Here is a 14,180-nt window from a genome sequence, read left to right as displayed (position 1 = left end):
CTAAAGACGTCGATTGTACGACTCCGACGATTCCCCCAGTGTTGTGTTTAAACGCTATATGTGACACTGAAATACTGTGTGGACAAGTTATGTGCTGAATATCATGAGCATGTGTTTATGAACCACTATGAAACAGTGACGATACCAGATACTTCACAAAACCAGTCACGAGAACATTACCTCGTATGCCAGGACGTTGGTCGCCGCTTCTGATGTTTGATCATCTTATACCGAGCTATGGTGGACGGTGGTCTCGTGATTTTAAAACCGACATGTAAAATTCTGAAAGATAAAAAACACAAAATCAAATTAGTGGGAAGATCCTGTCACGTAGATGACACATTGAGCTCTGTGACGTTGGCATGGCGCGAAGAGCTAAGGTTTTGAGAAATTAGAATGACAGCGCAGTTTTGTCGTTTCTTTTCGATTTCAAATTACGACAGAAACATTAATTAATATAAAACCGTGCTGTGTGTAATCTAGATCGCCGTTTGGTTCAACAAAACAAAATGACAGATATATCACGGGGTGGAATAATAACGTTCGGAGACGTTAACCTGCTGACAGGTCAAGGTCAGAATGTTCGAACCTATAGCCAACGGATCATTGCGGTTAACGAACCCATCTCCAGATAGCTGCTTTCAGTGCCTTTAAGCATATGGTTACCCATTATGTTGTCCATGTATAGATTGTTTTGGATGTTGAACGCTGCACATATTCCAGCCTTATCAGGTCGGTCAGACAATCCAGAGATTGATATTGTGAGCAACGATCCACGTCGTCCGACTGCGATGAAACACAACCAGCCAATTCTGTTCTCTCTGTAATAACCTATGCTGATATGATTCCTTATTTGTATAATTCTGAAATAATCGTTCTTTTTCCCAAATCTGCCATTTCCACAGTGGTCGTGTTAGCCGTCTACCTGCTTGTTTACCAAGGGAAACAACTCTGGTCATACTTAACCAATATGACACGCGGAGTTGTCTCTCTTTCGAATCAAAGGCAGAAAGGGTTCTACATACATCTTAAATATGGTAAATATTGATGGCCAATTCTCAATGATTCTCTGTTCAAACTATATTAGGCACTGTGCCAATTTCAGAAGCGATCATATCTTTAAAACAACCGTAAGTCTATGTTTAAGGATGGCAGATACGCAGTCGTAGCGCTACGATGGCTTTGTGAAAGCGGTCCTTTCGAATCCATGCATGGGGGTTCAAACCTAAATATCTCTAAAAGCACCAACTTCACTTAAGACTTCCACACACCGCAGTGCACACCCCTAAGGACCCGCAACCCAATAATGCTATACACGCATATATGTGCTGACTTCATCACCATCATCTTAAACAACACGAGCACCTCTGTTTGCCTATCCGTACACTACCACCTACACCACCACAGTCATCAGCATAGTCATCGTCACTACCGTCGTCGTCGTCGTCGTCATCCTCGTCGTGCACTTACCTGTAGGCCATGTCGTCATCCTCGGCTCCCCAGCCCCAGTACATGTTAGAGTAGCCATTCAGCTCTTGATAATGTTCTACACGGAGATTAAGTACACCTCCAACTAATATATCGTACTTTAACCTGAAAGAAAGAGAACAACAAAATATTATTTTTGAAACTTACTAATAGCACAACACCTTAATACAATTATGTACAAGGTGTCAAAGCTATCACGACTCGTGTCACAAATGACGTTACGGCTTTCACAACTAATGTCACTATCACTATTGCTATAGCAACCACGAATAGTGGCACTTGTGTTAACACACCTTCTACAACTAGTGTCACTATTGTTGTCGGGTCTACCACAACTCGTGTTACTCTTGTTGTCACAGCTACCACAATCAGTATCACTTTCCATGCTACAACAGCCCTGAATAGTGTCAATATTTACGCTAAGTTTCCAATACTAGTGTCACTTTTGTTACTACAGCCACCACGAATAGTGTCACTTTTGTAGTACAGCTTCCAGTACTAGTTTACTATTGGTGCTACAACCACTACGAACAGTGTTACTACTGGTGCTCAGCTACCACAAGTAGTGTCACTATAATTGTTGTACAGCTTCCAATACTAGTGTCACTACTGTTGTACAGCTTCCAATACTCGTGTTACTACTGTTGTACAGCTTCCAATACTAGTGTCACTATTTTTGCTACAGCTTCCACGAATAGTGTCACAATTGTTGCTACAGCCTCCACAACTGGGGTCACTATTATTGTTAGCGTTTCTGATACTAGGGTCAGTACTGTTGCTACAGCCACCACGAATAGTGTCACAAATGGTACTACAGCCACCACAGCCTGTCAATGGACGCCTACACGTCACAGACAGTGCGCGTGGTGGAGGGAGGACGCTTTTACGCGTTAGACAAACAGCAGAACAGGAAACACCTGTAGATCTCCCTTTACACTCTGTCAAAATCTTCAACACTTATGTAATGATCTCTAACATTGCTCTACAACCGGAAGTTGCTCAACCATATGACCTTCCAGGTGACATAGTGTGGTTTGGTCAGTGTGAGCCAGACGAGGGAGGCCAGGAGACGAGATTAACCCCGCCAAACGTCGGAGCAGACGACACTTTCACCAGGGCAGTCCGGTCAGTACGACAACATAAATTGAAGCCTCCGGGATCGATTCCTTGTAGCAAACAGCTAGCATGAGTAATTTGGAAGTTTTTCTAGCGTTAATTTCCCCTCCAAGATGCAGCTGAGCGAGACCCCGGGCTATGGTGATGTCGTCGGATTCCTCCGGAAATTATGTGTGAGGCAGGCAAGGCTGGGTATCAAGATAATCTGTTAGACAGATAATGACAAGCTTCAATGTCCTTAGCTCACGCACAGACACCGGGGAGAAGACACACCACAATTACATCGAATCCAGATGATCCCTGATCTCAACGACCACGGGACCATCAGGCCAGTCGGCCTTCACCTTGGATTATATATCAGTACACCTCGAGTCCATGGATGTACAGTTATTCTTGATCTGTAATCATAGCAAGTCTAGATAAGCGGACAGGACACATTAGAACGCCAGTCTTAATTGGGACACTTTGTTCCTATTATTCATAAAATCTAGAAATCATGATCTAACCTCATAATGCTTTAGAGTCTTGTGCAAGGCTATCCGCGAGAGAGCGTCATGCGGATACTTGCCGACAGACTTCATTTCCACATTTGCTAGACACGCAAGTCAAAGCACGTTTATTATGCGGTTAAAGTGTGGAGAAGGTGATCTGGATATCGATTTCATATATCCGACAATCATCGTGTCATCAACGTCAGGGTATAGCCTTCGGTTAGGTGATCGTCAGTGTTTCATGAGGAGAGCTTGACATTGATCTGGATACTAAATTCACCAATTACCTATGAATATGACAGGGAAGACAGAAAATATAATCATATAGCCAGTGGTCTTATATAAATGCTAAGCAATCGAGACCGCTGTTTCCAGGAGTCATTGACCCGTCTTCCATGAACCATTCAGGATATCGATCCCTGCTTATCTCGGAAACTATAGATCGTGTTTTTCACAAGAAAGCAACAATACTGTTCATATTTCTTCAGTTCCCGCATGTCATAATAGACCTGTTTAGGTGTTTAGAATGTGTAAGAGGTTGGACACGACTTGTGTTAAGTGGCCTATGTAAATGTAGCTGCAGCTGCGTTAGGTGATAATTTGCCCATGGTTGATCTTTAGATGGTGGTGTGTGTTTGGTCTTGAGTTTGCCTATGGTTGACCTTCAGATGGTGGTGTGTGTTTGGTCTTGAGTTTGCCAATGGTTGACCTTCAGATGGTGGTGTGTGTTTGGTCTTGAGTTTGCCAATGGTTGACCTTCAGACGGTGGTGTGTGTTTGGTCTTGAGTTTGCCAATGGTTGACCTTCAGATGGTGGTGTGTGTTTGGTCTTGAGTTTGCCAATGGTTGACCTTCAGACGGTGGTGTGTGTTTGGTCTTGAGTTTGCCAATGGTTGACCTTCAGATGGTGGTGTGTGTTTGGTCTTGAGTTTGCCTATGGTTGACCTTCAGATGGTGGTGTGTGTTTGGTCTTGGACATCTCCCGTTGTAAATACATCCTACGTTTCCGATCGATGGTGTATGTCTTATTTCGGAACTGACATTCCTACTTCATATCAAGCAAATGTTTTCCATGAAGTAGGATAAATATATGAATCAGTTTCCCAAAAGGTTTGTTGCCCATTTTCCCGACTAGAATGTTGACTACGTGGCGCACTTTCTCTGCAAGTACCCTAAGCATGTTAAGCACTTTCCCAACAAACGTCATGATCACGTGAATCAGTTTTCCTGCTAGCATCTTGGACACGTGAAGTGTTTCCCTGCAAATATCATGAACATTTGACGCAGTTTCCCCGCAAACATCATGAAACCGTTTCCCCGGAAGCATCATGAACATATGAAGCAGTTTCCCTGAAAGAATCATGAACATGTGAAGTGGTTTCCCTGGAATTGTCATGACCACTGGAAGCAGTTTTCCAACAAGTATGAGAAACATGAGAAGCTGTTTCCCTACAGGTATGAGGAACATGAGAAGCAGTTTCCCAACAAGTATGAGGAACATGAGAAACTGTTTCCCAACAAACATCATGAACACGAGAAGCTGTTTCCCTACTACTTTGATGAACATGAGAAACTGTTTCCCAACAAACATCATGAACACGAGAAGCTGTTTCCCTTCTACTATGATGAACATGAGAAACTGTTTCCCTACAAACATCATAAACATGAGAAGCTGTTTCCCTACAAGTATGATGAACATGTGAAGCTGTTTCCCTACAAGTATGATGGACACGAGAAGCTGTTTCCCTACAAGTATGATGAACACGAGAAGCTGTTTCCCTACTACTATGATGAACATGAGAAACTGTTTCCCTACAAACATCATGAACATGAGAAGCTGTTTCCCAACAAACATCATGAACACGAGAAGCTGTTTCCCTACTACTATGATGAACATGAGAAACTGTTTCCCTACAAACATCATGAACATGAGAAGCTGTTTCCCAACAAACATCATGAACACGAGAAGCTGTTTCCCTACAAGTATGATGAACACGAGAAGCTGTTTCCCGACAAGTATGAGGAACGTGAGAAACTGTTTCCCTACAAGTATGATGAGCATGAAAAGCTGTTTCCCTACAAGTATGATGAACACGAGAAGCTGTTTCCCTACAAGTATGAGGAACGTGAGAAGCTGTTTCCCGACAAGTATTTATTACACCGCGGCTACCAATGTTAACCTGTTTTGAATTGCGAATGGGCTACTTGTCAAAATATAATCCTATGTCATGAGATTACATGTAACGTGAATAACAACAGACTGATCTGTCACATCGCTGCATTGCTGCCATGTTGGATGCTACGGTGTTTATTGCTTTCGGCCCCTGGACGACGGAATCGTCCTTCCAACATTTGTCAGCTGTGACACTGACTTCGGCGTAGTCTTCAGAATTTACATCCACAAAGCCACTAATGTCACAAGACCAACGCGTTGTTAGTATTAATTGTATTACTGTATGAACATTTGCTAACCAATTCCCGACAAGCTAGCATTGAGACAACTTCACGTGGTATTAAGTTGTTGCATTACATTATGTGTTTGTCATTTTAGTAGCCTTTCGCCAAGGCTGTTCTAAAGGAAAAGTCCATGGATGTGTGGTAATGCTGCCCTCCTAATAGGCAAGTCCAGATATGTGGACAAGGGCTCCAGTATAAGATTGGGACAAGTTGTTCATGTTATTTACATAATCTAGAGGGGGCACGGTGGCCCAGTCGTCTAAGGGCTGCGATTCGCTGTGCAGAGTTGCGTCCCTTGGGTACGCCAGAAACCTATGATTGTGGGTTCGAATCCCGGTTCGCCCCGATTATGTTATTTGGGTTGTCAGCACCATACCCGTGCTCGTGGGTTTCACCGAAGTGGTAAATGTCTGAGACCTGCATCACTTCGGGCTTTCCTCCCACATTAAGCTGACACGCCGTGATATAACTGGAATACTGTTAAAAGCGGCGTTAAACCAAACTCACTCACTCCGATAATCTAGAATTTGTGATCTAAAGTAGTTATTGCCTTAGAGACTTGTGCAAATCTATCACGTTGGCCACGTCTCAAGATATGTGGCAAGACTGTGATTTCGTTGTTACTTATTCTAGAATACATGTTTTTGTGTTAATATTTGTGGACACAAACTTTCATTTTCATTGTCCATAACCAGTGCAGAATGACACCAGGTGGTCAGAGGTCATAATATTACATCAGTATTATGCAGTCAGGGATTAATAAGAATAAATGATTGCATCTAATTAGATGTAATATTCAAGAAACTCCTGTCAGTCTAATACTTCTTCACATAATATAATGCTGAATGGAATGGCATCAATGGATTAAAATCTACCCATTTCTGTTAACGGTGAAAGAGTTAAATGGGTTAACTCGGTGAGGAACAGTATATCAGTTATATCACGGCGTGTCAAGTTTAAAGCCCGTAGTAATACAGGCGTTTACCACTTTGATGAAACCCACGAGCGCAGCGCGTGTACGGTGGACTCGACCTTTGATCATTCAATCCGACTCAGGTACGTAGCTCTGCACTGCAAATTGAAATGCCCTCAGCGAAAGGGTCACTCAAGCCTCCTGTTCTGTTCAGATAATCTTGAACCGAGTTTGAATACTATGTAAGAGGCCCATAAATATATTTACACGAAGGAAGAGTGTGTGCAATAAAATGAGTTAGAGTAGAATCTTAATGTCAAAATTACAAGACGGACAGGGATATGCAGCAACCCATGCTTGCCGTAAAAGGCGGCTATGCTTGTGACTAATGGGATCGGCTGGACAGCCTCGCTGACGTGGTTGAACCATGTTATCGTATCCCAATTGTGTGGATCGGTGCTCATTGTGTCAATCACTGGATTGTCTTGTCCAGACTCGATTATTTACAGACAGCACTCATATAGCTGGAATATTGCTGAAAGCGGCGTTAAACAACAAAACAAACAAACAAACACAGTCCTTAAAACCATGTTATTTTCCCTTTCGTCCAGCCCTTACGGAAATGCTATATCAGAAAATGAAGTCTAGGTTCAAATGCTATCTTACTGGGGCCACTTTCAATATAAATGTAGCTGCTTGTTCCTGTCAAAAGGATATCTTTTTATCAGAGGGGACACGGGTGGCCCAGTCGTCTAAGGCGCCGCGATTCGCTGTGCAGAGTTGCGTCCCTTGGGTACGCCAGAAACCTATGATTGTGGGTTCGAATCCCGGTTCGCCCACATTATGTTTCTTGGGTTGTCAGCACCATACCTGTGCTCGTGGGTTTCACCGAAGTGGTAAATGTCTGAGACCTGCATCACTTCGGGCTTTCCTTCCACATTAAGCTGACAAGCCGTGATATAATTGGAATACTGTTAAAAGCGGCGTAAAACCCAACTCACTCACTCTCTTTATCAGAGACTCCGCGTTAGTGTACCCGCGGTGTGGTTTCCTCTTCACACACTTACGTGAGAGTAATTTGCAATCCAACAGTTAAGACACGGAGCAATACAGAATATAGACCCAGCGGAATATAAGCGACAAAACCCTTTCCACATTCAGAAGAAATCAGTCAAAAACAGAGTCGACTGTACGAGTCCAACCACATCTATCAAACAGTGATGATACCAGGTGTTTGCGAAAAGGTGAGCGTATCCTGCCCAACCGGTGGCACCCGTCACAAACACATGCAAAGGCAGGTCACCTAAACACGGGAACATATGGTACAATTATAAAATTGGGAATTCCATCGGCCATTTTAAAGCTTTTCTGAAGCATCTAATGTTGAAACAACGTTTGGTCAAGATCCGCTCTATGAAATCTTCAAAGAAAGTATATATGTACCTCCAAAGTTGTGAAACGTAGACACCGAAAGGAGGAGCTGCTGGAATATTGCTCGACATGAAGGGGAAGTTGACGAGTGGAAAGGGGAAGTCATCCCTCTTGTCATACAGTAAATGGAGGTTTTTTAACACTCTGATTCTAACGCATAGATCTAAACACGAAGCCTTGGCATATGTCCTCTATGTTACAAATTACACTGCTACCCACTTCAAGAAGTACACCAATGGCAGGTAAAAACGCGCGACGACCTGCCACTCTAAATATCCATTAGGCAAATGTGGCAGTGAGTTTAGGACGGTTTACAGACCTCCACATTCTTATAGTAACCCTTCGGCAACACCTTTTAGCAACAAGCATAACTTTATGGGAGAGGAGGAAATGCCGTGTAAAAAATAAATCTCACAAACACATAGAATCAATTAAAAGGACTCTAGCTTGTATGTATTTGGAGTTTTTTTCACACAAATATTTCATTCCTCACCCCGGCACAAGACTTGGTGTGAATAAAACGGCAATGTCTTTGAGGTATTTGACATAGTATTTACTTAAGGCCCCAGGCAAAGACATTTAGGGTGAGAAAACAAGTTGTGTCTGAAGTGAAGCACCACCTGTAAATGTCCTTTCAGTCGAAATGTCTTTAAAACCATTACCAAGTTGTTATTTTAAGTCTGCTCTCAGGCTAAAGAGCGTACAAGACACTTTCGTCGGCTTTAATTCGCATTCAAATAAGCTGTCTGACATGAAAAAGTGTTAGAGTGATGTAGCTATACTCAAAGATTGTTCACCTTGGAAGAAACCAATTTGACAACGCCAGTGAGGACATTGGAATATACTATTCAAAAGAAGTAAAGGAACACTAGGGTTAATCTGCCATGGCATGGGACCTCATGACAGATTAACCGTAGTAATATGAATGAAGCGGATGTTCTTTAACTTCTTTTGAGTAGTATACAGTAAACTACGTTTATAACAAACGCGCGTATAGCGAACTGACAGATATTTTTAGTCCCAACCATTTGTTGTATAAATGCTATATATATTCTTATTACAAACTAAGATTATAACGAACAAAAAGTAGTGGTTCCTTTGAGTTCGTTATAACCGTAGTTAACTGTACTTCAACCAAACGACAAGAATAGGGACAAGATGTCAGAATGCGGGGTTTACGCTGTCACAACTTTCATGTAGGTTGGGGTAAAAGAATAAGAATTTATGGAACCGCCTATATACATAAACACAATACAAGAAGGTAAATCGTATCTTATGGAACCGCCTATATACATAAACACAATACACGAAGGTAAATCATATCTTATGGAACCGCCTATATACATATACACAATACAAGAAGGTAAATCATATCTTATGGAACCGCCTATATACATATACACAATACATGAAGGTAAATCATATCTTATGGAACCGCCTATATACTTAAACACAATACAAGAAGGTAAATCATATCTTATGGAACCGCCTATATACTTAAACACAATACACGAAGGTAAATCATATCTTATGGAACCGCCTATATACATATACACAATACACGAAGGTAAACCATATCTTTTCCAAACGTATGGAACTTAATAATTACATAATCAATAGTATACACGATAAAACGTTATTAGTGAGCAAAACATACAACTAAGGTCAAGGACATGTACATGTATACGAGATGTCACGAGAAAAGGCCGTCATTATACTTAAGGCCGAACAGGAAAGGCTTGTTGCAAAGTTCATATATATATTTATCATTTAACTTAAGCATTTATCCATGACATAAGCTTATGACATAAAAACATGTATGTCATACCCCAATGACATAAGTATGCAAATTAGATATGCAAATTAGATAACCGGAAGAGCGAGCGGTTTGATTTGAAACTATATATTATAAGTGAAGTTACACCAGAGATGTAATCAGATTACACAGAATCGTTGTTGTTACCGTTATTAAAGTTTCAATTATTCTGCAAAAGTCTGTTCAAGTATTTTGTTTAAAATAATCCGAGGAACTTTTTTTCTCAGCGAATTGTTTATTTTGGTTTACATGGCTATGGAAAACATGTATCACTACGCACGATCTATACGTAAGATTTCGACAAGTTGCTGATGTTAATGTTTAATGCAATTATTCCTTAATTTGGAAGCAAAAATGTGAAAATGATAAATAGAATTCATCACTCGTGTTTTTTAATATGGGAAATATCAACCTCGTCCCGTTCATCGGTATTTGCCTCGCCAAAGGCTCGGCAAATACCGATAAATTAAGACTCGGTTGATATTTCCCATATTAAAAAACACTCGTGATGATTCCTCTATATATACCTACACAGATTCAAGCATTTTAAGGGACACGAAATCAGATAACCCAGATAGTCACGGGGATGTCGCAACAGCACTAAACATATTCGCATGATCCACATGCAACCTCTTTGTAACTTACCTATAGTCCATTTCATCTATAGCAACTGACATGTGGCGAGGTTGCCACGGACACGAGTACATGTTCCTATCATCTTCAGGTATAAGATCTACATCGTGGAAGACAACGCACTGGAAGTCAAATATCTTGAGCGCTTCTTTAAAGGCAGCATTCATGATACGGCCCTTGTTGAATGTATCATTGCCGAACTGAAACAGACACATATATCGATCAGAAAGAGTGAGTGAGTGAGTGAGTTGGGCTTAACGCCGCTTTTAACAGTATTCCAGTTATATCACGGCGTGTCAGCTTAATGTGGGAGGAAAGCCCGAAGTGATGCAGGTCTCAAACGTTTACCACTTCGGTGAAACCAACGAGCACGGATATGGTGCTGACAACCCAAGAAACATAATGTGGGCGAACCGGGATTCGAACCCACAATCATAGGTTTCTGGCGTGCCCAAGGGAAGCAACTCTGCACAGCGAATCGCCGTGCCGCCCGGTCAAGAAGAGCTTATATAGGTCAACACAATGTCTGTCAGAGATCGCGCTACAAGATAGAGATAACAGGCCTGCTGCTGTTCCTGTTCAGTAAGTAGGGTTATCTATGTAATACGATATCAAAAATGGTATTTGTTAGGGATAGGAATATTATGGTGCAGTGTATTTGCAGATGAGTAAAGCAGGCGTGCTTTTTTACGTCCTCTGTCTAACATCCTAAATCCTACTTTCACCATTTTCCGGCGAAAGGCGAGGCAGTACGACAACCGTGGTTTAAACTAAACACACGAGGGCGATGGGGATAGACTTTTCTCGTTTCGCTGAGGACCCCGTTGTATAAATGTGTGAAATCAACTTGTTTTGTCCCCTGCTGTAACAGAGGTAGAAATATGTCTAAAAGAGACTTAAAATTAAACTCACTAACACCCACACACCAAGCCTTGCTCCAAGGCTGTACTGAAAGAAAATGTCCATGGGTGTTTAGTAATTCTATGCCCCTAATAGACAAGTCTAGATATTCGGACAGTACTCCAGTCTCTTATAGGGACAACTTGTTCTTTTTATTTACATGATCTCGAAATTATGATCTAAACTCATAATTATTGCCCTAGAGACTTTGGCAAGTCTACCACTCACTCAACATACAGACCCATGTTCCCGGTCAACAATGAGACGCAGGTCAGCTGTAGCTCTGGGATCGCTGTGCGAATCTAGACAGGAAACCACATAATCTACTCAACAACTGCATGTATTCCATTAAAAACCAGATATACTAATTGGCAGTGCCATCGTCAGCAGCCAGGAACGCCATTTAGAGAACCCGTATAGATTTGCGCAATAGCGTGCACCATGGACACACGCTCCCCCACATCAAACCACCGTCAAGGTTACACAACGTACAGGAAGTGTTTCTCTGTCTAATCCCAAGATCAATCTACAACCAGCTAGATTTGAATACACGCTAACTAGTCGTTTCTTGCACGGGATATAGGACACAGCAATCAAATTCCCTCTTGGCCTGTAGTCAGGGGATTGCCTGGACAACCATGGCTTGTCACTGTATTATACAAGTGAATTAATCAGAGGTGAACGATAGAGCGGCACCGCCTGACCCGCGATGACCCCTTTTCCTTACCGTCGGGCCGCAGCACACGCGATGTAGACACGATCAGATTGGCTGCTCTTCATTCATAGTGCATGGGTGCCCCGGGCACGGCGCCCTAATCTACTCGAGACACATGCATGAATCAGGTAGATGTTTATGTGCAGGTTCGCTGTGCTATGCAATGTTAACATCGAATCTCCAAGACTAGTGACTGGAGATATGACTGAACGGGCTTCCCAGCTGAGCATTATTTGAGCAGTGGGTACAAGGGTACTTGTACCTGTGTCAAATAAAAATCGTTAACAACAAGCAAAATCGTATTTGTAAATTCAGAAATGTACGGAATAAACATAACCATATACAATTCTCTTCGACATTTGGCCCAAAAGAGTAGTTTGCTCTTCGTTTTCTTCCGTATCTCTTCGATGGCCGAGTCGTCTTAGGCGCCGCAATTCGATTTGCAGAGTTGTGTCCCTTGGGCACGACAGAAACCTATGATTGTGGGTTCGAATTCCGGTTCGCCTCGATTATGTTTCTCGGTTTGTCAGCACCATACCCGTGCTCGTAGGTTTCACCCAAATGGTAAATGTCTGAGAACTGCATCCTATTCCTTTAAATGCACGACCAGTCCGTAAGATAAAGTCAAGTTAACACTGGAAACATATAGGGAATAGTACTTACGAGACATTTATTAGTCCAGACACAGTGTTTTGGAGGGTATCCAAATCACTTCCCAACGAATAAAATATCACTAGCTAATACAAACACTGTCAAAATGCATTAGGGTTCCTGGCATTTGAAAACTAAATGTGAAAATAATGTTTCCCGAAATCAGAAAAAACGCTGGGTCATTAATTTTTTAAACACTGTGAATGAAAATTCATTGTAGAGGCGAATTATAGTAAGATCTGTTTCACTACAACAAACAGGAAGTACTTGAAGATCGGTGACCGATTCCGCACATTTATAACGATGTATCGTGTTCTGTACGCCTAGAGTTGTCTCGTATCAATGGTATAAAGGAGTAACCGGTGCCTCCACGATTCACCCATTATCGAGATCCTTGGTTTCTCATCATCATACTCTATCATAATCTGGCATTCTACGAACTAGATGGGCGGAGTTCTACGAACTAGATGGGTGAAGTTTTAGGATCTAGATGGTTGGAGTCCCATGTCTGTTGTGCTATCTCAGATATGATATGCAAGAATCTATTATTCTACGAACTAGATGGGAAGAGTCAAAGGTTTGATGTGCTATCTCAGATATGATATGCAATAATCTACTTTTCTACGAAGTAGATGAGAAGAGTCCACGATCTGGTGTTATCGGAGATATGATACGATATAAGTATTCGACTCAGGACATGGTTCCCAGGTTCGGTGTTATCCGTCACCCACGACGTGATGTATCAGGACCGAGTATGTGTGAGTGGGTGTAGCGCAGGTCCGATAAAAACCTGACCCCCGTCAACATGTAAGTCTTCTGACAGGGGTGCCATTGACTGCAGCTTGCATTGTGAAATCAATTCATATAAAAAGAAACGCAATGCAGTCGTGAAGGAAAACGAAAAGAAATTTCCAAGCTGTTTGATTACATCTGAATGAGAGATACAAAACCATTAACAGGCTAGTTTAGGAAAGCTACCAATTTGATTAGGACTATGTTGATCTAACGAAGCGAATGAAACTCGCCCGATCGATACATGTCGATTTGGCCTAGACTGCTGATTGTGAATTTACAAGGTGATATTGGGCCAGAAGAACCTGCTGACCAAAGCGTGTGCATCCATCATGGCGGACTCGCTCACCTTTTGTTTGGAAAGAGGTTAACCATGTCACGCAAATATAACGTATGTGGATGGAAGTGGTAACGTAGTTTTCACAAAGCGGATCAGGGCGAGAGCATTGTGGTTTAGTATTTGTTGGATTAAGAGAAAGAGAGAGAGAGAGAGAGAGAGAGAGAGAGAGAGAGAGAGAGAGTTTGTGTGTTTGTTTATTACGTCGCACTATTCCAGCTATATGAAGGCGGTTTGTAAATAATCGAGTCTGGACCAGACAATCCAGTGATTGACATCATGAGCATCGATCCACGCAATTTGGATACGATGACATGCATCAACCAAGTCAGCGAGCCTGGCCACCCGATCCCGTTAGTCGCCTCTTACGACAAGCACAGTCGCCTTTTACGGCAAGCATGGGTTGCTGAAGACCTATTCTATCCCGGATCTTTACGGGTA

At 42.1% G+C, this 14,180-nt stretch overlaps 1 protein-coding gene across 1 annotated transcript in view; it reads right to left on the bottom strand.

Moving 5' to 3' along the window:
- The window catches only part of LOC124150672 (beta-1,4-N-acetylgalactosaminyltransferase bre-4-like), a 51,837-nt gene that overhangs the window by 12,989 nt on the left and 24,668 nt on the right, over nucleotides 1-14,180 (bottom strand). Inside the window, exons 4-6 of the mRNA XM_048393221.1 lie at nucleotides 10,357-10,544; nucleotides 1,471-1,593; nucleotides 181-282 (exon numbers count right to left, since the gene is read on the bottom strand). Of these exons, the coding sequence (XP_048249178.1) occupies nucleotides 181-282; nucleotides 1,471-1,593; nucleotides 10,357-10,544 (413 nt within the window). The remainder of the gene's footprint in view (nucleotides 1-180; nucleotides 283-1,470; nucleotides 1,594-10,356; nucleotides 10,545-14,180) is intronic.

Source organism: Haliotis rufescens, unplaced genomic scaffold (genome assembly GCF_023055435.1).
Source record: "Haliotis rufescens isolate VD_foot unplaced genomic scaffold, xgHalRufe1.0.p SCAF_119, whole genome shotgun sequence".
Classification (NCBI taxonomy): Eukaryota; Metazoa; Mollusca; class Gastropoda; order Lepetellida; family Haliotidae; genus Haliotis; species Haliotis rufescens.
The sequence above is the reverse complement of the archived record's forward strand: the minus strand, read 5'-3'. Positions and strand labels throughout refer to the sequence as shown.